The following is a 27,917-nucleotide window of genomic DNA, read 5'->3' on the forward strand; positions in this document are numbered from 1 at the left end:
GCCGTTTTCCAGTCACCAGCTAACACTGTATGGCAACTCATTTCCACGCCTTGATTTTTTTTTTTTTAAATAAAGTGTCCCTTCCTGGAAATTGTATAGAAATGTACAGATTCTATAATATGCAAACAACCCACTGGCAAGTTCAGATGAAATATTAAATAGTACCTTGAAAAACATCCCTATTGTACTAGTCTATTGTTTGAAGACAGGCAATATCCAGAACAAAATCTGAAAAAGGCAACAGGTTTGTTTTTTTTAAGTTTTTAAAACACTGACATGAAAAACTGAGTAAATTAGAAAAAAGGATCAAGTCAATCTTAATATAAGACATTGATAATGTAGTGGGACAGATACAATAACTGGACACACAGCATTACAGTGAGGCGTCTACATCTAGATATTTAATGCACGTGTTCTACAATCATGCCTTGCTACATTTTGTTTTCCTGTACAGAAAATAGCAATATGCTAAGCCCAGTTTTGCTCTTCTTAAGGTCCCAAATTGATGAGAGATTCTATCAAGTTCTTCAGGCTCTCTTCACTAGAAGGCCATGTGTGTGAAGAACCAGTAACCATAAAATACTCTACGTTATCAGCAATCGCAATATAGCAGTTTTGGCTGGGATTCTGAAGGAGCCTAAGGGAGTTAGACATACAACGCCCACTCAAAGCCAGGGGTTGCCGGTATCCAACTCCGCTGAGATCCTTTTGATATTGTAGCCTTAATGTTTCAGCACCAATATATATATTAACTCTTCTGGACAATTACTGATGCTTCCTCATTGTCATTTGGATACTGGAATATTTAATAGCTGGCCACCTGCATTGCTACTGCCAAGTTTTGAAAAGTCCGCTCTCATCAATTCAACTGTCTCTATAGATGGCATGTGAGGAGGTGTCTTAAAATGTTTGACTGGTATTAACTACTTGTCTGAAACACTTTGTTTCTTTCATTGATAAGCCATACTAAGAGGTTGTCTACATGGTGCGGTAATGTGGACTACGGGGGTATGCTGCACATTAAATTGGTTGATACAGACCATGCTGGTGTGCACTAAAGGCTCCCTAGTGCACTTTAACATAATACTGTTTCAAATAGCACTACATTAAAGTGCATTAGGGAGCCTTTGCAGCATCTGGGCCCATAAGGACAATGTAGCATGTTAGTGCACGTTACAAATCACATCCTGTAATCTGCATTATTCCACCATGTAGACAAGCCGTAAGTAACTAAATGTATTATAGTGAGCAGCATGTTTTCACACTCAAGCTTGGCAGAACCACGTTTTGAAATTCATAATTTTTAAAAACTTGTAGTTACAACCACACTTGTAATAAAACTTTTGGAAGAGGTATAATGTTTGCTTGTCAGTACAGTATGTGGAATGTAAGTTTCTTGTTAAGAGTTTGCAATATGAATAACTGCATAGATGACAGTTGTGTGTTTTCATTTAAATAAATGTACTTTTAAAATTTACAAAAAAAACAGTTTAAAATTTCTATAAAAGTCATATTATGCCAAGATGACGTGCGGTAAAACTAGATCTATCCCTCCATGATTTATGTTTATTAAATGGCTAGTGAAAAAACATTAGAAACCAATTTTAAAACAAAAGAAGTTACATCTTTGCTATTGCACTGACTTTCACAATTTGAATCACTAATTTAGAAAAATTCATATAGTAAAAACTGTAAAATTAATCTAGAATACAAAAATTCTGGTTAGTAAACATCAGGAACCCAGTTCTACTAGTGTGGAATGGACTATCAGTATTGTACTTTAGTGTCCTGATTATTTACAGTACTTGCTGTATGAAGGGCAATTCCAGGACATGTTATTTAACATCTGTTCACAGTAAATGCATTCAGAGAACTATCTATGTCAGTGCAGATTTTCCTGTGCAATTTCTCAATTCCCCAGAATTCCTTACATCAAATAATACTGTTATGGAGGCCTAGTGCAGATTTTTAAAAAAAATCATAAGTGACGGATAATGTCTGCAGGGCTTCTGTAAAGGTACTTCCAAATGGCATAGTAATGAACTGCAGCTGCAATAGCTACAAACATGTGCCAGATGGCATGGGCAAATGGAATGATTCCATCGCTCTTGAAGAACACCACTCCCATGCAATAAATTAAGCCTCCCCAGGCAACTTCTTGAAGTCCATCGGTGTTGTTCTGTTAATTAACAAGGAGAGACAAAAAAGTTAGCCTTCAGAAATTAAAACTGGAACAGAAAGTTAATAAGTCTCCAGGCCTTGTTATTGGGGCGGGGAGATGGGATGGATGACTTATTTAATGACATTTAAGAGGCCACATAATATTATTCTGAGATCACTTTGGAGTACATAGTATATCGATCCTAATTGTGGGTGAGTTTCTAAACCTTTTCATGTGACAGCTAATATGAACAGATCAAACAGGGCAGCCAATCCTAAATGCTTACAGTTCAGCTTGGAGTTTCAGACTCAGCTTGTCTGAACACTGGCCTGGTGTTGTGATCATTATAAGATGTTACGCCACATGCGTAAAGTTAGAGCGTCACTGTTTCTGCTGTTATTATTTTGTTTCAGATTCATCACTTCACCGTTCTAGCAGTCTGAGCAACAAGCTGTAATGTACTTAAATATTTACAATATAACGGCTATTCTTGAGTGAGTGAGTGAGTGTGTGTTTCACAGGTTACTATTATCAAAGCAATATCAGGTGACATGATCAGAGTTGAGCAGGTCTGACATTCTATCCAGCTGAGAGTGGAGTACACACATGGGAGACCACAAACACGTAAAAATGGATGTAAAGGGCAAAAAAAAAAAAAAATACATGATTGTATGCAGCTTATCTCCAGGAGTTAAGAACATTCAGCTCTAAAACTACAAGTGACATTTGAGTTATCACCCCGTACATACATTTTCTGGTAGAGTCAGATTTTGTATCTACAACTGCTCATAATAATAGAGGAGAACTAGCCACCACACTCCAGATTTATAACCTTCTGGACAAATCACATCTTTTCTCTCAAGTACTTGGGAGAGATGATCGAATTTGAAGCATACTTTATGGCTTGTATTCAGTTTTGCTGCAGGAACAGCGATTATAGTTATGTATGCCGCAAAAAGTTGATAAGCAATTCTGAATGTGCTTTGGCTGTTGTGTCTATTGCTATTGTCAAGACTTCTGAGCTGAGAATGGGTAATTTTGATCATTTTCAAGCTATACTGAACAGATTAAGAGGATGTAATGATTTAACAAAAAAACCCAGAACACACATTTCCCAGTGCATGGTATAATGGTCACTAAATAATAAATTCTTGTAGAGAAAAGTTAATTAGTTCACTAGAGGTGGTTCTGAGTCGTTACACCTGTGATTAAATTTTTAAACACATTATAGCCATTCATCTGGAGATGCCTCTAATGGGAAAAGTCAGACTATTCTCCAGCCTTTTTCTTAAGGTAGAGGTGTGCAAACTATGGCCCATGGGCCACACCTGGCCAGCGGGACCCTCCTGCCTGGCCCCTGAGCTCCTGGCCCAGGAGACTACCCCCGGCCCTCCCCCCTCCGAAGCCTCAGCTCACTGCACTGCCAGCACAATGCTCTGGGCAGCACGGTCTGATCCGGTGCTCTGGATAGCGCTCCAGGCAGCACAGTAAGAGGGCAGAGGAGTTCGGGGTGGTGGTCGGGGTGGTCAGAGGGCAGGGAACAGGGGTGGTGGAAATCCAGGACCAGTCAGGAGGGGTTGGATGGGGTAGGAGTCCTGGAGGGGCCATTCAGCCCAAACAGATGGCTAAATACTTTCAGTGCTTCTACAACTAGCATTTATAATAGTGTGTTGAACTGAAATTTACAGCTATACAGACAAAAATGGAACTTCACTGGAGCTCCCTTTTAAACTATTTATAAAAGAAAAGGTATTTATTACATTAACAGCATATTCCTTACCATGGATATCACTACCAGAGCAGGAGAAAATCCCATTGCTAAATAGAAAAGGAGTTCAACAATCTTATACCTAAAGGAATAATTTAAGGAAAGGTACAAGATGAATTTTAATGCACATTTAATATTTCCTTAAAAGACAAAACAGCTAATGTATGACTTTTTAAACTAACAGATGCCCATCAACCACCTAAAGACTTTGTCTACAGATACATCACATTGAAGTTTTATTTACATAACAGAGGGCTGCTAGAAACATTGGCTACACACTTTCTATATATGGCTAAATATGTCAATTTTTCCTCCATACTTTTGAGATGTATCTGTAACTACCACTTTGAGTCTCCCACCAAGTGGGTCAATGCATATTGTTTCAACCCTTCTTTCTTAATAGGTGGGGAAAGACTTATGAAGATTAGTCGCTCGCTCCTTGGGAATGAGGTATGTGATGAGAGGCAGTCACACAGGCTGAAGAAAACAGTAGTGTAAACTAAACAGACTGAGCTCTCCAAACAGCTCAACAGGGGCATTGTAGAAATTTCCTGGGTTAGTAACCTCTCCATGTGCAACTTACAACATTCCTTACAGAATTACAGTGCAATATAATGTATCAATTAATTAGCATAGTATAATATGGAAGCAATGAAGGCATCTTGATTGTCTAGACATTTCCCTCAACTCCCATCAAGAGATTTGACCGTACAGATCAACTACTGAATGAAGTCAATAAAGATACTCCTCCTCTCCTTGCCTACTTTCCACCAGCAAGATTTATGTACTTATTGGACTGTGTCTTAGTTTTCCACAGAAGACATAAGAGCATTTATAAATTTGTTCTAAATGTGAGATATACAAGTTACTGTAAATTTGTATGTGATAAAGTGGGTGCAAATAGCTGTTCACAAGATACAAGCTTGCATCCTTCTATTTATGTATTTCTGCTATTTTGAAGTTCTTAAGTCAATATGCAAGACAAGCTGACATTTTATTATAGCAGTATTTAAAAAGCAGCAAGTTCAAATGCAGTTTAGAGTTTAATGCAGATTAGAATTCTTACTTTTCATGGTAGAGAAATACATAAATGGTTCCTCCAGCTGCCATTAGCCAGATAAACCAACGCATATGAGATGCCAGAGGTCCAAGCTCACGAAGATTTAACCTGAAAATGTGAAGATTACAATAGACAACAGAAGTGATGAATGAATGGAACTTACTGACATAAAAATCTTTGTATTTATTTAAAAACAATACGAGCTACACTTTGTTTAGAAAACGGGAAGGGGAAATCTTGGGATTTCTTGGAGAGGTAAGAAAACTTATTTGCGAACCTAAACTAAGTCGTGTCTAGGTGTGCTGGGACAGATGTGAGGAAGAGAGAGCGCTTTTTTCTATTTCCAAATCCCTTTCTACCATCCCTTTTTAGGGATAATGTTCCGAATATTTTCAATAACAAGTTAAGTTGAAGTAGAGTATTTGGCTTATGACAATAGAATAGAGAAAAAGGCAACTGCGATACTTGAATAATTTAGCAATTGCTCATTCGAAAGGAGTATCCCTGTCAGCTAGCTCCCTTTCTTCTTCAGTCCAAATTTTAAAACTCAAGGTTACAAAAAGAGGGGCCTTGTTACATTCCTTACATAAACCTGATGTCCCACTGAAGTCGGTTTGAATTTTGGATAAGCAGGAATGCAGGTTAAGGCCCATAATTTCTAGTCACGTAGCTCAGAATTCAAAGAGTGACAAAAACAATTTGTTCTTCTTGTAATACAAAAGAGGGAGGAGGCAGCCAAGTTAAATCCCAAGGGATTAGGCCATATTCCATTTCCCAGTTCAATAATGTTGTCAACTACTTCCCAACACCTTTACAAAAGTTATCTGGAAATCATATTGATAAAACAGTGTAGGAAGTTTTAATCCCTTGAAAATATACATTTGATTTCTTACCATGGTGCATATGATGCTGCAATAAAGACATAGATCACCATTCTGTCACACATGTGAAAACAATGCTCCATTGTCCTAACAAAGAAAAAACAAGCTGCTAAAATACAAGTTTTGGAAAAATGTCAATTCCTCTCTGTCAAGAAAAAGCATTAGCACTTTTAGTGTTCAACATGAAAGTTCTCAAATTTTAAATGCTTTCCATGTACAATAGTAAAGCTTCTTGGTCTTTGAGACACTAGAGTAGGGACCAAGTGCTCAGATCTGGCTCTGTGCTCCCTCATTTCAGGGCAGGCTATGCCTTCAGCAGCCTCCAGGATGATCTACGTTGGGTTGGCTCAAGCAACCCAGAGCACAGCAGTACTCCTGTCATGTCTTTTCCCCAGCCATGACCCCATGCTAGGGCAAGATAGCATGGAGCTGCTACACATGCTCTGCATCACCCAATGACAGGCACTACGCAGAGGGAATCCTTAAAGAGGCTGTTTAAGGCAACTTTGTGACCCCAGAGGAATCATAGCAGGAGCAAGAATCTGGCCCTAGTTCTGCTATTAGAGACTAACTTTGAAACAGAACCTTTGTCTGGCCAACTGTGTATTATATTGTAAGACACTTAGCAGGTTCTGTGTCGAGCTCAATGTGTGGTAGAATGCGAAACATCCAGCCAGCAATCACATTTCTATACTGAGATAAAAATCCACCTCACTTTTAATCTAGCAATTTTCTTCTACAGAATAATGTTGAGTTGCTTGTGACATACGTTAACTGCAACAGTTAATGCCAGCATAAATTGTGTGGTTTTGTTATGTTGCTCTGTCCTGTACATATATAGTTAAAGTGATTCAGAGTCTTGTGATGGAAGGCAGTATATGCTATTATTTTAATAAAGACGTAGTCAGGAACATGCTAGTGATTCATTATGTTCTGCCTATAGAAAGTGATCAGAAATAATGGTAGGTGTAAGATTAGCAGAAGACCAATTTATTTTTGGTTCAGTGTCTTATTAAATATTGAGCTTAGACTTCATAGAAGTCAACTCATATTTGAATATGCCATGCAGGAACATAGAAATGTGACACAAAGCTACATTTTGTTCAGTATTCTAATGTTCTTTAAATAATGCATCTAGTTTTCTCTGGCATAATTCTTCCCAACAGAGTATATGGTTACTTTAGTGATCCAACCTTGCAAGCCAATCATCTGCACTGATAGAATGAAGGTTTCCTGGAGAATCTCTTACACAGCACAGAAGGCACCCATCACAATGCTCTGCAAAAGCGGAAAAAAAGTGTTCCTTGGTCTGCTTAGTCTGGGTAATTGAATCTGACCACTTCAGAAGCAGCATGAAAAACATTATGGTCAGTGAGTGTTCTGTGGATACCTTAAGTGACTCTTTTTCCAGGAAACAATGTGAAACACCGTGGAAACAATGAAGAGTGCACAGAGGCCCATGCCATACATCCATGCGGTTATCTTTTCCCATCGATCATCAGAGAGCCGGTGGAGGAGGGCACTACCCACAATGGCTGGAAAAATGAGGAACTAAGGAAACAATAATAAGAACATAGATGTTATTCTCTATCTCCAGCCACTGTGTAGAATCACCCACCCATTCCAGAACTATGGATTTCTCTGGTCACAATACACAAGCAACAGCAAACAGACCCAATTCTAAATAGCATATTGTCTATTGCAATAAGTAAGTGTGTGCTTGTCCATCTTCGCACAACCTCTTTTCACTGAAATAAAGTAAGACCTGATTAGCTGTTTAGGGAGCTGCCATCAGTCTGTGCAACACAAATGATACAAAACCTAATATCACCAATGTCTAAATATTTCACAGGTTACTCCTAAGTAGGTTTATATATCAATTCTACCTCTTCCTCACATTAGTGTTTGTGATTAATCATTAGCCTCTTCAGTCATAAAGAACCAGGGAAACAGATACTCAGCACAGCTCTTCACTTAGTAGGCTACTTAAAATACAAAGATTTTGACGGAGATCTTTGGTCTTCACAACTGCTTTGCAAAGCCCAAACTAATTTCAGGTTAAAACCCAATATGGTATATTTACCTAGCTGGAAGTAATGCAAACTGAGGGCCAACTTCTGCCTTCAGATGCATGCACAGTGTCCACTGGAGGCTAAGAGACAGTCCCACCCTGTGCATTCATCCATGAGCAAAAAAGTTCTCTTTTTAGTATAACGACTGAGAAGTCTAAAGAGAAATCTTTAAAGGAAACTTAAAGCCTCAATTCAGAAAAGCACTAAAGCAGGTGTTTTAGCCTCACTGAAGTCTAAATTCTGTTGACATGTGCTTTGCTGAACTGAGGATTTAAGTACTGACTGTATTGGCATAGTCAAAGTAGTACAACATCCCCCTAGTGTGGAGAAAGATTTATACAGGTATAAATGCCTTTATACCAGTATAACTTATTCCTGAAGGGAATGGGAATAATCTATACTAGTATAAGCATCAGAGGGGTAGCCGTGTTAGTCTGGATCTGTAAAAGCAGCAAAGAGTCTTGTGGCACCTTATAGACTAACAGACGTTTTGGAGCATGAGCTTTCATGGGTGAATACCCACTTCATCGGACGCATGTACATCCGACGAAGTGGGTATTCACCCACGAAAGCTCATGCTCCAAAAGGTCTGTTAGTCTATAAGGTGCCACAAGACTCTTTGCTGCTTATACTAGTATAAGGCACCTTTAATTTGGTATAATTGGGTCCACATTGGGGATTGTACCAGCAGAACTATTTCACTAAAATCCCACCTCCAAAACAAAATGGTTATAGTGATACAAAAATCAGTGAGTAGAGAGGCCTAAATAAGAGCAGGAGGAAATTCTCATGTACGTACTGAGCATTTAAATGGCGTTTTTCTGTACTCGTGATAACAGAACAAGGATCTGTTAAGGCCACTGCAGAGTAACATTTAGAAATTAATCCTCAATTCACAACCCAAATATAACCTATATCACTTTTAGGCTTGAAGTAGCATTCTGAATACCTGAGTTACCTTTAAGTCTTAGTGGTAAAAATATGCTACATGAAATCCTAAAAAATAATAAAAAAAATAAAGTAAAAAGTGGTTGTATGAATTTTATATAATTATAGTGAAGAAAATTTAAAATGTGCCACTTTGGTTTAGATTTTAATATGTGGTAGTTCAAAGATCTTTTTCACCTGCTGTGGCTGTGTGTGTGTGTGTGTGTGTGTGTGTGTGTGTGTGTGTGTGTGTGTGTGTGTGTGTGTGTGTGTGTGTGTGTGTGTGTGTGTGTGTGTGTGTGTGTGTGTGTGTGTGTGTGTGTGACTGTAGGTCTGACAAATTGGTAACAGTGATAAAAAGTGCTCAGATGAGGTCTGTTTAGGTCATAAGAAACATTTCAACCTGCCCCCTTCAAACAACAGAAAATATACATCTAAGTATTTTTAACATAGCAGTTTTCTGTAGCCAAAAGTAGTATTCTACTGGTCCCGACTATAGATTTTTCAGGCTTTATTGAAAAAAATGAAATATTAATTTAACCAATGAAATTATCGGTACAGCCCAAAGTGGGAAAACACAGGTCTTTCGTGATAAACACTGCATCCTGGAATTTGACAATGCTTCACCATTTTAAAAGTCTGTAATGCAAGACAGAATTACAGGATGCAAAGTTCTTCCTTGATCTACACTGTAGATATACTGTACTTTATCCACATGCAAAACTCCCTGTAGCATAAATGGAAATTCTGAGCATGGCTACAATAGATATCATTCAAGAAAAGTCTGCAATGTGGATTGAAAAACAGTTTGCAACTTGAACACTAGAGTTCACAAATCAATTTAAAAGCACAGAACTAGTGCCTTTTTTTTTTGTTGTTTAAAAACAAAACCTCCAGGAGATAAATGCATGTACTGATCCTTAAACACACACAGAATGCAACAATTGCATTTCTGTGATGCCTTTGCCTTCCATTCACGGACCGCAAGACCCTTTTACAAAGATTAGAATATATTAGCTAACTGCATAGCTGTAAAAACATGTTGAGTACTGCGCTGTTAGTACCACAGCAAATGGACCAATGCACGAGACATGTTTACCTTTTAATTTGAAGTTCACACTGAATGCAATTTAGTCTTCTCCGTCCTCAGATTTAATGGAATACACATAAACCCCAAAGAATACCTTAGCCTAGAAGTATATTACTCATAAAACACCTTAAGCACTGGTGGTCGCCATTAAAAAGTAAACTTTTACACAATTAAGAAACAGTGCATTTAAGATACCAGATATTTTTGACAAGGTGGGGGTCTAATTTTATAAAGACCACCGTAGTTCAAGTTATAGCAGGGTGAAGCAAATCAGTTTGTTTTACCATCTCTTCCTTCATGTCTTTAGAGGATGAATACAGATACAAATCAATACAGAGCTGCAAGCTATCAAATGTTATTTTATTTCTGCCATTTTCCTGGCTTTTATTCTGAGCTCCAAATAAAAAATTCCACTCCTGCTATGGAAGAATTACACACTCTACATTTCTCTTTTCTTCTAAGTGGTCCATTTGGCAAATAGCATGCCTTGCCTATATGCCACCAAGTGCATCATGAGAACAGTTAACTAAACAAAAGGTGTTTCATTACTTCCAGGGTGTTTGCTTTCAATCTAGCCATTTTATGTCAGACCAGAAGAGAAATTCTGCTGTCTGCTTACCTACTGGCAAACAGAATTCTCTACTACACTAATTACACTTGACACAATATAGGTTCTAATAAAAATAAGACGCATATAAAAATGGACTTCTCATCCACCTTTTAAAAAGCAAGATATAGCTTTAGTCTTAGAGCAGTGATAAGCAATACAAGTTTTTTACTGAAACTTTTCATAGATACAAAGATTTCCAGGCCAGAAGGGACCATCTATAATACAGGTTATACAACTTTCCCAAAATAATTCCTGGAGCAGATCTTTTAGAAATTTAAAACTTCAAAAATTGCACGACAAATACAGTATCGGTTCTCAAAAGGGGAAGTCCTGACAGTACCTTTAGGGGTGATATTTACTAACAAACTGAGGGAATGGATCTATTTTGACAGAATCATAAAATGCTGACTTGTCACAATATAATGTAACAGTGCTAAACTGCCAGACAATGTCTTGTTCTTGGTATTCAAATTTGCTGAAATTTACACCTTCGTTCATTGTGTAAGCAAAACTATATTAACAGGAGAGACTGTACCAGGGTGCTAATTCCGTGTGCCAAATCCACTACTTTATAAATAGCCCAACTGAAACAAAAGCCAGCATTAAAATAAAGTAAATCAATTTAGAGAGAATTCCATTTCGTAGTTCAAGGTTAGCAATTACTTTGAGCACCTTAGCCAAAGCGTACTTGCTAAATTAGAGGAAGTGAGCAGTGAACTTTGGAGAGTCGGGGGGAGGGAGGTGGTGGTCAGGGAACTGACAGTATTTTAGAGGAGATGTAGCAGAACTGCTGCCTAGTTCTTCCAATTTTACCAAGATATTTTAGAATAAATTTGAGAAACTTGTCTGAGCGTCATTTGCTTTACTTTCTATTAAGGAAAGGACAGGAAGGAGTTAAGATGCATTAACAGTTTATGCAGTTTATTTCTATGGGCTGGGATTATCAAATGAGCCTGTTGAATGAGGAGCTGAATGTTCATTGAAACTGGCTGGGATTTAGGCACCTAACTCTGTTAAACCCTTGGAAAAATCCTAATCATTCAGTTATGAGAAAGTCGCAGTTACTGCTGGTAGGAATATCTGCTGAAGGAACTGAAAGGTGGCAAATACACTGGGGAAAGTCCATAGCACTTCCCTATTACTACACATAACAGCAACTTTAATTAGGGCCCACAGCAGAATGAATGATGCAGAAACAATAAGCCCTAAAGCTGGTTGGAGAAGTTTTGATGGAATCATGTGCCATCGGAACATGCAGAGCTGTTGAAATCTTGGCACTCTGTGAAATCCTGTCATGTCCCTGGAATTTCCTTTTGGAAGAAAACCAGAAGAAAATGTTTAACAGTGTAAGAACATTCTGTCTGGACATTTTCAGAATTTTTATTTTATTTTATTTTTTGTTTTAAAACCAACTTTCCATTTGGAAGTTTTAAAAATTTGTACCATCTCATATTAGAAAGCAAAATAAGACTGTCAATCAAAATGAAATGTTTCAATTTTGCTGAAACAAAAAACATTTCAACTAACATGAAACAAGTTTTTTAGAAGTTTCTTTCAGCTTCAAAAATTTTCAGTTTGTTTAAATTTGGAATGAAGCCAAATTAAAAACAAACAAACAAAAAAAACCACAACAAACCCCACAAACAACCACAAAAACTTGAAATCCTTCGTGAAACATAATTGCATCCTCCACACAATTCTAATAAGCTTCTTGCAGCACAAAATGAAACCCACAGAACTTATATGTAAGGTAACTACTGAAAACTTCTATATTGCAACACCAACGTGCTGTTTGCTGTCAAACTGTGGCAGAACAGTATAAACTTCCCGTCAACTTTCTCAGTTTACTAGGGTGGTATAGACTCTACTTTACCTCAACTTGTGCCACATTTCACACTGTTTACGTAGCACCATTTTGGTCTTTGTACAGTAGCTACACCAGTTAGATCGTGTTGGCTTATGCACAGAGTTAAGGCAAGTTGTGTGTTAAGTTACTACTCTTTTTGTTGCACAGACCACAGCAACACAATGTAAAGTTATTCTCTTGCATTAGTTTTCCATGGGAGAGGCAAAAGCGTGCAAAACCTCAGTGCTTGCTCTGTGTATGGAGACAAGTGGAAAGACTTATGTAAAGCAGGTAGCACCACGTGGAACCCGAGTATTCACAGGGAAGCATGCAGCAGTCCCAGCCTCAACACTGAAGATCTTGAGGCATTCAGTTTGATTGCCTGTCCCTGTACATGGCTTTCAGAGATGACTTCTCCACTGGCAGTACAGCATGATCATTGGCCATGCCACGTTGTCTACACACCCATACTCTGTTTCTCTCTGTACTCCCCAACATTGGCTGGAGAGAAACAGGGCCCTCTCTCCATTAGCTCTTTCCCAATCTGCACTGTTGAGGATCCTCCTCCAAGGAGCTGACAAGCTCTCCACTGCTCCCTTCTGGGAATACCTGCAGTCCTCTGCACCCCACTGCATGATGCAGCATTGGGGAATATAGACCAGGACTCAAAAATACAGAAAGAAGAGAGCCCCTTGAAAGCAAGTGGGAAGGGACTTTTAAAATTGTTGCAAAGGCAAGTTGTTCACATTTTGCTCATTTTAGTTCACTATTGTACAGCACATGCTCTCGACACAGGTATAAAACGCCTTGATTTTGGATAATTTCAGATTGACCCCTCCACTCCCATATCAAATGGAGTTTATTTTACAGCAACTTAACTGTAAATGTCTCCCATCTTCACTCATAGGCACTGTTTCTTTCGTGATCCTGCAGCTACAAAAAGAGCAGACTCGAGTGTCACTACATTAATCCGCTAGCTGCCCTTCCTGCATCTCACAGTTAGTGCACTCAACTGAGAGAGTGGCAGATCCAAATTCAAGTCCCTGCTCCAAATCAAAGAGTGAGTGGATTTGAACCTGGGCCTCCCACATCCTGGATGAGTGCAGTAACCACTGGGTTGGAGGATCAAAAGGCATTCCACCACCACCAGGCTGAAGAGCAATCAAGTTCCCTGGTAAATCTAGCCTGAACATTTCCTCCCCACCCCAAAACTACTTGCCAAATTAGGGTCAAATTCACAAATAGTTTTAGTTGACCTGAGACTGCATTTTTGGGTGAATAAACTAGTCACTCAACATTTTTTTGGTCCAGGGTAACATGTGGATATTTATATTTAGATAGATACTTAGAGTTTATACTCACCTTAACTGTTAGTGTCTAAAAATGTCTAGACTTCTCTCAAATCTTCTCTTTCTAAATTGCTTAATCATAGCAAAGCTGTTCAGTTTTATTTCTATCCTAAAATGTAGCCTATGCCGCAGCTTTGTATTTAAAGGCTCAAAAGTTTTTAAACTGTTAAATCTTCCTTGTTCTTCCTGTACTGAACAATAATCTGTCTAAAAGGATTATAATAATCATTAGCCTATAGAGATCCATTTTCACGATGCTTTAGTCACCCTTTGATTGGGCAGAAGGGAAATAGATGGGTCAAAACCTTTAACCTGCAGGACTTTTCCAAAATATGACTTCTTGGATCCTTCTGCGCTCCCGGAACATGTGTTTATGATCACTACTTGTATTTACTACTACTTTCTAGTAATAGTATACCATCAGATTGATTTTAGAAGTTGCAAACAAATACATTTAGGAATTCAAAGCTAAAAGAAATGTAGGATTCCAATACCATAAAGGGTTTCACTGAAAGAACTGGTCAAATAATGAATTTACTTACTGCGTGTGTATAACAGTTAGCAGCATGTTCATAGCAAGTGGGTTTGTAGCGGCTGTTTGCTGGAGCTGGGTGGTTCATGAACCTGTTCAGATAATCATGGAATACTTTTAGAAAAGTTAACACACACTACCACACACAGTAGCATCTAACTTAAATCTGTTAACATGTTAAAAATATAAGCAAAGCGATGTTTTTCTTACAGATATTTTAAGCCATCTCAAAGATATAATATACAATTGAAAGCTGACCTAATGAAGAAATTCATTAAATAATTTCTTCTATGTCCTCTTTGTTCAGTGCCTAGCACAGCGGGGTTCTGGTATGGGGCCCCTAGGTACTACAGTAATACAAAATAATAGTTAATAATTATTCCAAGTAGATCATTTTGTACCAATAACCAGCAATACCCAACTGGGTTTCTCATAGGCTTTCACTGGTACCCAGCAGGGAACAGAATCATGAATGCACAGTCCCATCCTCTCCCCCCCCCACCACCACTTCCCAACAGGTGCTTATATGTTCAGAGCTCAAAACTGCTTCATAACACAAATCCTGTTTATAATGCAAGAACTTTATTTTTCCTGGTTAGGTTTCTTAAGTCAAGAGTCCTATTTAAATACCATCAATTTACTGTGCTGTGACATCAGACCAGGCCAATCTTAGCAGCTGATGTGGCATTTGGAAGCTAATTCTTTTGACCAAATATAGAGTCCTATTTGTGAAACAGAAAATAGTGACAAATATTTTTATCTATTCATAACTGACAATCAGCGCAAGTTAACATTGAAACTCTGGGTGCTAATGTTTTTTATTCATGTATACTAAACTGCAGGATTCCTTATTTATCAAAGACTGATAAATTGAGCAGGATATCAAAATTAAACTCCCCTTCTAAACTGGTCCACTAACAAATACAATCTCTACATAAAGTTGCATTTTCTGGGTTCCCTGTAGAGGCATGACAAAATGTAATGTTTATTCACACACCAGTGAATACTGAACATTTATGCCTAACTGCAGTGAACGCCACTAAATCCTAAAACAATGAGGAATTTAGCAGACTTACACCTGTTCTTAGTCTCTAGAGCAACCGTAGGATTGCAATCAGAGGTAAACAGATTTCCAGGACATTTGGAAAATGGACTTAATGCCTGGTTGCCTCTCTTTATTTATTCAACAACTGTTAAAGATTATCTGAAAGTTGTCTAGAGGGAGCCAAACAGTTCACTCAGTTTTGTTTCCAAGTTGGGAAAATAGTTAAAAATAAAGCATCTGTTAGGTTATTCTAGTGTTCAGGATTAGATTGCTCCTGCACAGTTAAGTGGATTCAAAACCACAGGAGACGTCTTTCCATTGATTACATCTGGGATGATTTTACAAAATTTCTCCATGGACCACAGTGGTACCTTTGAGGCCTTATTATATGTAGAAACAAAAAGGGATAATTATATCTTGAGAGTAAACTTTAAAGTTTTGCTTATTTCAAGATTCGGTTGTTTTGAACTATTCATGATTTACAAGAAAGTTTAAGATGGTTAATGGGATACTTCATTGCAGTACAAGTTTAAATTAAATTATATTATATTCTAATTTTATATCTAAATGAAAACAAAGATCATCATCTGCACAGGAGATGGGTGAATGCATTGCCAGATCCTCTAAGGACTGGATGAACTTAAATGACTTTAATAGGACTGGGTTAGATGCAGACTTTCACTAAAGTCCCCATCTCCAAAAGAGTTGGCTGGTATACCATACACCAGTGGAGACTCCCCATTGATATAAGCAATACCAGTCTAGACAGCTTATAGCAGCAAAAGAGTTCTTTTGGCAGTATAGTTCATACTAATTTACCAAATGAAATCAGCTATACCAGCAAAGAACTTTTTTGCTGGTATAAACTGCGTCTATACTAACGCTTTCTGCTGGTATAAATGTGTTGTAATTATGTTGGTTAGCGGTGTGATTCTTTACACTGGCTAAAAGCCCTGTTGTAGAACAGTTTGGAGATCTTCACAAACATGGAGTCTGTTTCTTTAGACAAGATTCTAGAAGCTTGTTTGAAGGTTTCCACTTGGTTAACACATTGACAGCACAGTCAGGGGCGGCTCCAGGCCCCAGCACGCCAAGCGCGTGCTTGGGGCGGCAAGCCACAGGGGGCGCTCTGCCGGTCCCTGCAAGGGCGGCAGGCAGGTTGCCTTCGGCGGCTGCTGGTCCCGTGGCTTTGGCGGACCTCCTGCAGGCTGCCACCAAATCCGGAGGATTGGGGACCTCCCGCAGGCAAGCCGCCGAAGGCAGCCTGCCTGCCATGCTTGGGGCGGCAAAATGCCTAGAGCTGCCCCTGAGCACAGTAGAGAATTTCAGTGCTCTTTAGCAAGAATCTTATTGGAAGAGCAGCATTACTGAGCTACTAAATGGAAACTGAGCCCTGCCCTTTTTCTACCATAGATGATTGTCTCGCAGAATTGTGTTTTTAGGGAGGGGCTCATCCATAGAGTGACAGAGATCCTAGTTTGTCTACAAATGCTTTGTTTAAACAAATCAAGACAGACAAATTAGTTTGGGGATAATACACATGAGTGCTCCCCTTTGGATCTTGGAAGAGTTCTAAAAATTTGCACTTCTACTGTGCCTTTAATGGGAGGATTTCAAAGCACTGTATCACCTATCAGCTTTAGGTGTGACCCCCCCCCCCTCATACGTCCTTTGTGAAAAAAATTCATGCCTCACTGACACCACAATAGTTACTAGGTCACACTGACTCCCATTCTAGATTTCCAAGAAGACCAACATTTACAAGTACACTGGATCCTCGCTAGAAGACGCATCTATATAGCATGAATTTGCATATAACACGGTCATGCCCATGGATCCCAAATTTAATTACTTTAATTGTAATTCATTTTAACATGGTCCCCGCTATAACAGTCTCAAATCCCACGTTCTAGCAAGGGTCTGGTGTATTTCTTTACACTTATCAAACATAGTAAAAAAATATTCCAAGAAACACACAAACCAAATGTTAGTGTAAAGCTAATTTGAAGAAAATGATGAAATATTTTTTTCTACAACAGAAGACTAGCGCCTTAGGAGCACTAGGCAAGGTACAGCAGCTAGTATAATTTTGTTTATAAGGAGGAAGTGATTGGAAGAGTCTAGTTTTTTTTAATCTAGTATCTAGCAGATTTAATGTTTTTATATCGTACGCATTTCAGCCACTTCCCTTCATGACAAGAATCTCCTCCAACTCCCAAAGTGGAGTGAAATGTGGACACTTCCTTATTGGGCAACCTTCTGTCTTGTATCCACAAGCATCTACAATTGTATCAGGTACAGGTATGCTCCACACCGACAGACTGCATTTCTTAAACAACTAGTTTGTTGGTCCCTTAAGTGGTCATTCAAGACAGGTCATGCTCTACAGCAATTTTATTGTGGCACATATGGCTTTTTTTTTTTTTTGCCCCTGGGAAGTGCTCATAATTATCCAATCTTGAACTGAGAGTTTGTTGCCATGTTGCAAGTTTCATTATGTGTTGAGAAAGTTCTGCTATTTATTTTGGTTCAGTGTAGGAAGAAACTAAGCCAAAGAGATAAAAGGTTACTTTTAAAGATTACCTACTCAAAAAACACACACATGGTTTTGACATCTACTGTGAAAGATCAGCTCAGACAACTATTCTTGTATGTGAAAGTTAAAACTATACTGTAGCACTGAGACAGATAGAAGAATTGATTCCCTGACCCAATATGCCATGTTAAAAGGTGACCTTGAGATGCTTGTTCCTTAAGTCAGTCAGGGCTGGGAACATCACGCACAAGATTGCTCTGCTTCGCCTGTGGGAATGCTGCTGCTTTTTGTTCCCTAAAAAATCATGAATGTTGCAGTGATGATGATACTGGTTTTCCTGCTAACCCAATATTAGAGATAACGTGCCACTTTAAATAAATAAATAATAAAAAAGTACTGTAGTGGCAAGAGGGATTCAGATTTAAAGAGGGAGAATAAATGAAAAGTTGATATGCTGTATTCAGACTAAGTCGTATGTTAAAAAGTGAGAGTTGGGAGGTTTGAATCTACAAAATTTACACTTAGGAGAAACTTTCCTAGGCTATATCTACACTGCCCACCTTACAGCAGCACAGCTGTGCCATTACCGCAGTGCTGCTCTATGGTACGCAGCGTAACTGCTCTTTGTCTCTCCTGCCGACAAAACCACTGCTCCCCCACCCCCCCCATGAGGGGCGGTAGCTTTATCAGCAGGGCTGGAACACGTGACTTATGAGGAGAGGCTGAGGGAACTGGGCTTGTTTAGTCTGCAGAAGAGAAGAATGAGGGGGGATTTGATAGCTGCTTTCAACTACCTGAAAGGGGGTGTGCCAAAGAGGATGGAGCTAGACTGTTCTCAGTGGTGGCAGATGACAGAACAAGGAGCAATGGTCTCAAGCTGCAGTGGGGGAGGTCTAGGTTAGATATTAGGAAAAAAAACCTTTCACTAGGAGGGTGGTGAAGCACTGGAATGGGTTACTTAGGGAGGTAGTGGAATCTCCATCCTTAGATGTTTGTAAGGTCAGGCTTCACAAAGCCCTGGCTGAGATGATTTAGTTGGGAATTGGTCCTGCTTGGAGCAGAGGGTTGGACTAGATGACCTCCTGAGCTCCCTTCCAACCCTGAGATTCTATGATTCTAGGACAGCATCTCCCACCAACATAGCGCTGTCCACCTGTCCGCACTGATGCTTTTCATCAGCAAAACTTGTCAGTCAGGGTGTATTTTTCCCCCCACACCAATGACCTACGAAAGTTTTACTGACAAAAGTGCAATGTAGACATAGCTTAAGCTGAACAATTAGACCTCAAAATATAAATAAAACCCTGAAAATAAAAATAAATGAATATTCCAGGCAGATGAAAAAATCATCAAGGAATGCACAGTAATAGCTTAACTAAAAACTAACTGGGTTTTCTTGTATCTGTTACACCAAGAGAATCCATAAACGTTTTCCAGTGTAAGACTCTTGAACAGTGAAGATATACTGTTCTTATACTAGTTCTTTCATTATAGAGCCAATATAGATAAGATTGTAAAACAAACAGTTTCCAGGATAGGACACTAGGGCGCTGCTTAGGTGCGCGTGCGCGCGCACACACACACACACACACACACACACTTGTGTTAAGGTTGTTTTGTTAACTGCAGAGCACAGAAATCATACACCGAGGGCATGTCTACGCTACCAAACTTTGGTCGATGTAAGTTACGCCAGTGTAAAGCCACTGCAGCTAAGATATGGCTTGTGCATGCATCTACTGAGTTCCTTGCACCAGCACTGCACACACTCATCAGGAGCGCTTGTGTTGATGTGCAGTGTGGTGCACCATGGGCAGATACCCCAGTGTACAACTTGCCATTGTGCAGCCTCTTTTGGGAAATTCAGGCACTGCATGGTTGGGCAGAAATGAGTCACGGAAGGGAGTCTGGGAGTGAAGGATCAAGTTCTGATCAAGCAACTTTCTCCATCCCACTATGCCATTTCTATCCCATAACATTTGTGCCTTTTGTAAAAATCCCACAAACCCATGCAGTACTAGTCACTGTCCCTGCTTCTGTCAGAGATAGTGGAGTCCACATAGCTCTGCGCTACTGTCATGAGCATTCTGTGTTTGCAACGCACGATCCTCTAGTGTTTGCAGAGCCACAAAAAGAACTATAGCTGCGAGCAATGTGATGATTTCATGGAGGACATCTTGTTGTGGGACTTAGCAAAAACCAAGTCAAGGTTGGTGGAGGTGTTCATGAAGCAGCTACAGATGGTTTAGTGTGGCTTCTGGACCTGAGGGAACAAGTAGTATTGAATCATAATGCAGGTTTGGGATAACAAGTAGAGGCTGGAGAACTTTCAAGTTGTGAAAGGCCACATTCCTGGATCTGTGTGCCGAGCTTACCCTGGCCCTCCAGCACAGGGACACCAGAATGAAAGTTGTAAAGACAGTTGAGAACTGAATGGCAATCACACTGGGGAAGTCTGCAATGTTGGATTGCTCCTGATACCTGGGAAATCATTTTGGAGATGGAAAATTCACCATGGGGGCTGATGTTATTCAAGTGTTCAATTTTGCAGTGCTTGTTGTACCTTCATAATTATTATGGCGTTTGTCACTGATCCCATGAGTTCTGTTGCCCTGTACAATAACTAATAGTGGGTGCTTTCAGTTGTGCTAGGCACTATGTTGTGAAATAATAAAAGATACATTATGTTCTCAAAAAGATTTTATTGGGTACCAAAGCCAGTACATAGAAATTATATGCAATTAAAAAAAACATTTCTTTTGATAAGTTTAAAGGAACTAAACATGGGGAAAGAACATTCATGTCCATTTCAGCGACACAGACAACAATCATGGCTCCCACAGGCCAGGATGTGAAACTGTGGTTGTCCTTATTGTCTCCCAGTGTGGAGTGGCAGGGGTAGGGATGCAGCCCTGATGCCATGTGGAACATTGGAGAGCATAAGGGGGTGCACAAGAATGCCATTTTAGCACCTCCCATTGACTGCAAAGGGAGGCAAATCCAGGCTTGTTGATCCTGCAGGCCCACCAGATGGTTTGCAGCATCTGTGTTTTGTGCTGAAACGGCCTCATTATGCCCTGGTGCATCTGCCTCTTCTTTTCCTGATGGGCCTGTCTCCTGTCTACCCTTTCCTTCTCCATAGAGTCTCTTCTTTCCTCTTCCTTATCTAGCTCAAGCATTCCACAGGTGTGCAGGTGGACCCCTGAAGGCCACAATGGTAAGCGCTACAGCTAACACACACAGAGGTATCATTGCAAGTATAGTCAAAATAGAAAGTTTACGTGGGCTGCCAGAGGCGGAGGGAAGAGAAATGAGGAGGGAATTGTTTGGTTGCGCGAAGCGATACAAGTATAGGGCAATGGCAGTGAATATGGGCAACATTTTCCACAGGCAGTGGTGATTTTAGCTGAACTCTCCTCTGAGGGTAACGAAAAGGCACAGAGAGCACAGCTGCGGCTGGTGACCCGAAACCACTCAGGCCTGTATGTTGCAAGCTGTCAACTGCAAAGATACCTGCCAAAGTCATCACAGAGTGGAGTGGGAATGTGTCTCTACCACAGAGGAAGAAATAAGGTGATCATCCCCAGAAACCTGCAGGAGAGGATTGCAGAGCAGCTCCATGGAGCAGCTCAAGATCTTTCAGGACGAATCAAAGGACATCCATGTGTATGTAAACAAACTGCTCCACAGGTCCCCTACCCTCTGCCTATCTCTAGTGGGGAATGAAAAGCTGATAACTACCTTTTCATTGTACCGCTACTTCTTCTAGCATGAGGAAAATAAGTCAATAAATGGGTCCTGCTACATTGGGGTCAGGCACCATCAGTACATTTAAAGACTGTAATGGGAAATGCATTCACACACTTAAGCACAGGGGAGCCTGCTGCAGGGTGACGGCCTGGACTGTGGCATCTCAAAACAGGTCCTGGCTTTCAGCATGGCTGGACTCCTTGGTCACATGTTACCTAACCTCCTCCTCTCTGTTCATGCAGAGATCTGTGTCTCCAGTTCCTTGGAGGTGCCCATGGTGCTCTGTGGGGTGTCCGCAAAGTATGGCATGCAGGTCATTTTAAAAGCGGCATGTCTGTGGCTCAGCACTGGATTGACTGCTGGCCTCACGGTATGCCTGCTGTAGTTCCTTCACCGTAATGCGGCTCTGTTGCTGATTCCGGTTGTTCCCCTTCGCCCACATCCCCTATGCAATCTGCTTGCAGACGTCGATGTTTCTATGACTGCTGTATAACTGTGCCTGCACAGCCTCTTCCCCCCCCCCCCCACCATGAGCCCAGGAAACCCATTACCTCCCATCTACTCCAGGCAGCAACCCATCTACAGTGTGTAGACAGTGTGGTCAGTTGCACCCAAGGGGAAGCTGCTAGCTGTGCTCACCAAGCTAGGCAATCAGGAAGAAGTATTTCAAAATGGTGAAGGGTTTTTAAAGTGTGTGCGTGCGGGGGGGTGGCTTGCATTCTCTGTGGACCCTTGGGAAGCAGAGTTCACAATTGTGACCAGAGTGGTCAGCGTCAGGCATCGCGGGACAGTTGCTGGCAGACTGTTAGGGTCGACATGAGTCACACAGTGTCTACACTGACACTGCACGGCTCTCAGTACATAGACGATAGCTCAGCGCCGTTCGAGAAGACAGTGTAACGGGGTGCTTACATTGGCCAGAGACAAAGTTTAAAATGTAGACATATGCAACTAGGCAGCTTATGTTGACCTAACTTTGTAGCGTAGACCAAGCCCAATTCATTCAGGTCCATCAGGTAAACACATGACTTGAAAAAGGAGTTGCAGGAGAGAATTCGTACCATGTTTATATGATCAACACTAACTGCTATTTTAGGGATTTTACAGCCCATTAGGAAAAAGACATATAGGGTTTCTGGTTTTCTTGATTTTTTGGTGTATTAGACCTTAGTGTTTATGAAAGTAATTGACTAATAATGCTAATTAGAAACAGAGACTGTGCAGATTGGGCTAGGGAAGCTTCCCCCAGTTAGCTCTGCTGAAGAAAATCAATTTTGACATGAGACTCCCTTAGATCTGTTACCAGTCAATTGTATCACGGCAATGTGAAAGCATTGCAATATGTATAAAATATGTTTGAAGGCAACCAAGCTTTAAAATGAAGTATTTATCAAACTACAATGGCCTTGGACCAAAGGCAAACCAAGTCCTTTACATCTTCAATGCAGAATCCCACATGAGGGCAAACATCTTCATCTCACAGACAGGGAAAGTAATGAACAGGGGGGCAAGTGGCTTGGGCAATTCACCCACACCCACACCTTTAAATCACTTGAACTTTCTGCCTAAAGTATCTGACAGTCTTTTAAATAAAAAACAGAGTAACCTATGAGATTAGCAAAAGGACAGAACTCATGTAAAAAAGTTTTTAATGTAATTTCTTGTTCATTTCCCATAAGACTGCCTTGTTCACTGTGTTCTGTATTTCAAATGTGAATTATATACAATTAACTAGTCCTATGTTAAGGGAAATACAGTTTAAAAAAAAAAAGTGCCATGGACCACGAGTTTGGAAGACAGTATAAGCACTGTTGCAGCCAAGACACTACTTTACAGAAAAAATAAGATTGAATTGTGATCAGACCAGTGGCCCATCTAATTGTACACTCAATATCTCTAGCCTGCTTCTTGCTTGCATATATATACCTGCCCCTGGAAATTTCCACTACTTGCATCCGACGAAGTGGGTATTCACCCACGAAAGCTCATGCTGCAAAACATCTGTTAGTCTATAAGGTGCCACAGGATTCTTTGTTGCTTTTACAGATCCAGACTAACACGGCTACCCCTCTGATACTCAATATTGTGTTGAACACTGGGTTACATCCAAAGCTTTAGTCAGAAAAACATCCACAAGAAACCTGCCCATTTTGCAACATATTCTTGACTTCATCTAGTGATCAACATCAGCTTTGAAACACGAAGCGATAGCCCTTAGCTAAGTAACTCTGTATGATGTTATTCACACAATGGGTCAGTTTTGTAATCTTTTAGAGGCAAATATTTTGCAGTATTTAGTTTCCTAGAGTAAGTTACTTTAAGCCCCAGGTATTTCCTTTCATCCATTTAAAATGTGTTGCCTTTTTGTTTTACTTGGTGCCCTTCTGTTTTTGCATAACTGGCAAGCCCAAGTAGGAGGTCTGAATGGCCTTTTATAAAATAAATAAATCCATGATTGACAGAGTACGAGAAAATACACTGGCAGGAACAAACCAGCATTAGCAGGGGAATGAATTAAATGGAATTCCACATTTAGATACCAAGGTAATAGGTTTAAGGAACTAAAGAGACTAGACAACACGGGGAGAGGAATTGTGATTTCCGTTGTTCCATTCATTGTTTTATTTTTCTCTAAATAAAAGGTACAAATTTTTTTTTTAAATTTAAAAAAAAAAATCAGTTCTGCATCAAGCTTGATATTCATAGTCTACCTGGCAGCTATTTCTACTTTCCTCCATATTTTCCCAGAATAAAGAGAATAAATGAAATCCCTTCACAAAATAAAATGACCACACTAATCATTAACTGTGTGAGATGTTATGGACTCCCACACAGAATTATTTTAGAGGCAATAGAATTCAAAATGCTTCAAAACGTGTATCAGTACAAAATTAGATTGCTTCCATTTGTCACATTCAACATTAGATTAAATAAGTAACACCATTCACAAGTAGTATGAACTCTGAAGCCAACATAACGAGGCCGTCAAGTCTTCTTGAAATAAGCCAATGCTGAAAGTTAACCCAAGCCCACCATATGCTCACAATCTCTATTATAAAAATAGAGGCCTGCTGTTTCATATTTCCCTATGGCCTAATCTAAAATTCATTACTATACGCGCCTCGATATCCCCAGATTTCTGGAAATTGTGAAGTAAAGGCGTGTTAAGGTGGCAGAGCTCAAAATGAGAAGAAAATAATGGGGGTAGGGCTGGGAAAGAATAGATGACACTCATGTAATGCTGCAGCACACATCTGAGCTGGGGAGCCTAACAAAACAAGAATGTCAAAACAGGCATGGGCAATGTAGACAAGGTCTCTCCCCTCGTGTCTGCTTTAGGTTTGATTTCTTTGATCTTTCAATCTTTGCCTTTTGGTTTGCTTGCTCAGAAGTAAAAAGTTATTGTAATTCTGCAAGAGACTGAGACGGTGTACCTCCTGGGGTGGGGTGGGGAAATCCTTGGTAGGCTCACTGTCATTCAAAACTTCACCTTCATTGTATCAGATGTTAGAATATTTGGGTTTTCAGGTGCTTCATTACTTATGTAAGTACTGGGTTCTATTGTTCCTGGAGCTGACCCATTTTTGGAAGGGAGGGGACAAGAACAAGGAATGAGGCCAGCATTCTAATTCTGTCTGCTAATGGGCATCTAATCGTTGTATGCAGTGTAGTGATACCTGTGCTGGTCCCAGGATATTAGAGGCACAATAAGGGTGAGGTAATTTCTTTTATTGGACCAACATCTGTTGGCGAGAGAGACAAGTTTTGGAGCCACCCAGAAGCTCTTCTTCAGGTATGAGCGACTAATGTGGCTTAAAAACTTCTCTCACCAACAGATGTTGATCCAATAAAAAAAGATATTACCTCACCCTCCCTGTTTCTCTAAGGGACATCTAAAGAAGCCGGCATGGATTGAAAATATCCCCATACACTTAAGGCTCTTCAACCACATCAGAGCACAAAAGACCACACTCTTTGCTTGTCCCTTGCCAACCCTTCTCCTCCTACCAACCGTTCTGCATCGTAAAGCAGCCAAAACAAACAGCCAGACATAATAATCCCAAAGCACCCTATACCCTACAGACCCCAGGGCCAAATCATTCACGAGACCAGATCATGTCTAGGTTGGAAATTCCCCTGCCAGCGGTTGCACACGCAGGGAGAGCTGACTGAGTCCAACCAAAGATGAACCTGTGACAAACCATCCCACCGGATGCCTGACCCTTCACCCACTTAAAAACGGGGGAGAATCTCATCTCTGCCTGCGATCTAGTTCCTTTTTGGAGACACGCTGGCTCCTCTCTCCTGCCAGCCGGCACAGCCCGGGGCCCTCCCCGCAGGAGGGAAGGGACTGGCGCCCCAGTGACAGATGCAGCCCATGGGGGGCTGGCGGGGCTTTGCATGCAGCTATGGGGGGGGTCTAGCCCTGAAATTTAAACCCCTGCAAACAGCCCCTGGTCCCCCCAAAGCCTTCAGCAATGGGCCCCCCGCCCCGCCCATGGTCCAGTATTTGGGGGTAGGGGGAGGCAGGGGTCAGACCCCCAGGAAGGGGCGCACAGACGGTGGGGCGGGGGGGATGCGGGCACCAGCCCCGGGGGCGGCGTGGGGAGCCCCGGGTCCCCCCGGGGATGGGCGCTCGGCCCCCGGCTCACCTCCGCAGCCTCTCCTGGAGCAGCCGCATGGGTCCTGGGCGGGGGGTCGGGCCGGGGGGCTGCGGGCGGCTCCTGCGGCGGCGAGGGCCGGGGTCCGGGCCCTCATTGGCTTGCGAGCCCCGCGGCCCGGAGCGCCGGCAGCGGCGTGTGCGGGAGAGACGGAGCCGGCGCCGGCGGCACACGGGGAGGGGGAGGCGCTCGGAGCTGCCGCTTTATCCGGCCCCTCGGCCCGGGCTTCCCTCCGCCCCATCCCCGCCCACGGCGGCGGCGCCGCCCCGCCCTTCTGGGCGCCGGGCCGGGGAGGCCGCGAAGGCGGAGACGCGGCCGGGGCCGGGGGATCCTCGCCCGGCTCCAGCGCCTGTCCGGGGGCCGAGCCGCCCAGCTCCGCGGGGGCTGCAGCCGGGGGCCGCAGCGGCCCCGTGCCCGACACGAGCTCTGGGCGCGGGGGACATAAAGGGCTCCCGGGGCGGCGCCTCCCCTGGTCCAATGGAAACCCCACGCGGCAGCCCGCGGGAGTCCCCCGCCGAGGTGGCAAATCAGCCCCTGTTTTAGTCCAGCGGCCGGGGGGACGCTGCTCTGTAACACGAATAAGCACATCCTGGTAGCAAGCGGGGTTTCCTTTGTCAGACTGAAAGGAGAAGAAGAAAACCCTTGTTCGGGCTGACCCGTGGAATTCCCTTCGCGTGTGTGTAGACACTGACTCTCTGTTACAAAGAAAGCCAGGCTGGACCTGAGACCATTGTTTCTTAGGTGAGGAGAGAAGCAGGCATGCTGGAACTAGAGGTACTGCAGCACCCCCTGGCTCAAAGTGGTTTCCAGCATATACAGGATTTCGTTTTGTTCAATGGTTCTCTGCACCCCCACTATAACATGGTTTTAGTGCCACTAGAGAGAAGGCAGAAAGTAAAAGGAGGGGGAAATGTAAGATGGGAGACGTTCGGATACTCGGGTGCTGGAGGAAGAGCCTAAACGGAACAGTTGGAAGGGAGGAAGAAGGAATTGAAGGGGAAAGTAAAAGAGGAGAGCTAGGACAAGCAGCTGAAAAAGAGGCCAGGGCTGAATCAGAAAGGATAGTGGGTTCAGTCCCTTTGTTTTCATTTAGTTGCCCCAGGAAGCAGTGACCTTAAAAAGATGAATCTTCCTGACCCTAAGAACAATGTACTTGTCTATAAAAAAGTGAGATACCATCACCATAACAGAAACAATGGAGAGAAGATAGCTTGGCCTCGGGCATGGTGCACTGGATGCTGCGCCCAGAGCAGTTTGGCTTTTGTTCCCAGCTCTGCTACAGAGCTGCTGTGTGACACTGGGCAGGTTGCTTCACTTTTCTGTACCTCTGTTTTCCCTCCCACTCTTTGTCTTGTCTATTGTGACTACAGCCTTTTCCAAGCAGGGATTGCCTCTAAATGTGTTTGTACACTACTTAGTATGTTGGAGACAGTAGGCAATGCTGTTACAGAAAACACACCATTTCATTTAAGACGTACCAAATACCAGGGCTTGAAGTGGGATGCTGTACCACCTCTCACAAGCTCCCGTCTTCCATTAAAGAATCTAAGGCCTTGTTTATGGTTGGGATGATATGGAAAGTGACCAAGGCCAGCCACTGGTGTAGACACCTAAGCTATGATGCAGTTT

At 41.6% G+C, this 27,917-nt stretch overlaps 1 protein-coding gene and 1 long non-coding RNA gene across 3 annotated transcripts; one reads left to right on the forward strand and one right to left on the reverse strand.

Moving 5' to 3' along the window:
• MMD (monocyte to macrophage differentiation associated) lies at positions 1 to 26,479 on the reverse strand. Of its 2 annotated transcripts, none has more exons than XM_039500220.1 (7): positions 26,280 to 26,479; positions 14,307 to 14,388; positions 7,261 to 7,421; positions 5,883 to 5,957; positions 4,996 to 5,097; positions 3,942 to 4,011; positions 1 to 2,179 (listed from the first exon to the last, which is right to left on the reverse strand). In XM_039500220.1, the coding sequence occupies exons 1-7, from the start codon at positions 26,306 to 26,308 to the stop codon at positions 1,979 to 1,981; spliced, it is 720 nt and encodes a 239-aa protein (XP_039356154.1). In that variant the 5' UTR covers positions 26,309 to 26,479; the 3' UTR covers positions 1 to 1,978. The 2 variants fall into 2 exon arrangements, with proteins under 2 accessions (XP_039356154.1, XP_039356156.1); XM_039500222.1 differs by lacking the exon at positions 26,280 to 26,479 and adding an exon at positions 14,555 to 14,586.
• Positions 17,612 to 21,592, forward strand: LOC120382820. Its single transcript, XR_005588237.1, has 3 exons — positions 17,612 to 17,642; positions 21,048 to 21,094; positions 21,268 to 21,592. It is a non-coding gene; the product is annotated as an uncharacterized LOC120382820 (long non-coding RNA).
• Positions 26,480 to 27,917: the final 1,438 nt, after the last annotated feature.

This window comes from Mauremys reevesii, linkage group 15 (assembly GCF_016161935.1).
Source record: "Mauremys reevesii isolate NIE-2019 linkage group 15, ASM1616193v1, whole genome shotgun sequence".
In the NCBI taxonomy this organism is placed as follows: Eukaryota; Metazoa; Chordata; order Testudines; family Geoemydidae; genus Mauremys; species Mauremys reevesii.

What these genes read in the sequence shown, in the direction of transcription:
- MMD (XM_039500220.1), bottom strand. Translation starts at nt 26,308, where the DNA reads ATGCGGCTGCTCCAGGAGAGGCTGCGGAG. An exon ending in CTAACTGTTATACACACGCA is followed by an intron (nt 7,422 to 14,306) that starts GTAAGTAAATTC and finishes TTGTTTCCTTAG; the next exon opens with TTCCTCATTTTTCCAGCCAT. An exon ending in CTCTGGTAGTGATATCCATG is followed by an intron (nt 2,180 to 3,941) that starts GTAAGGAATATG and finishes GTTAATTAACAG; the next exon opens with AACAACACCGATGGACTTCA.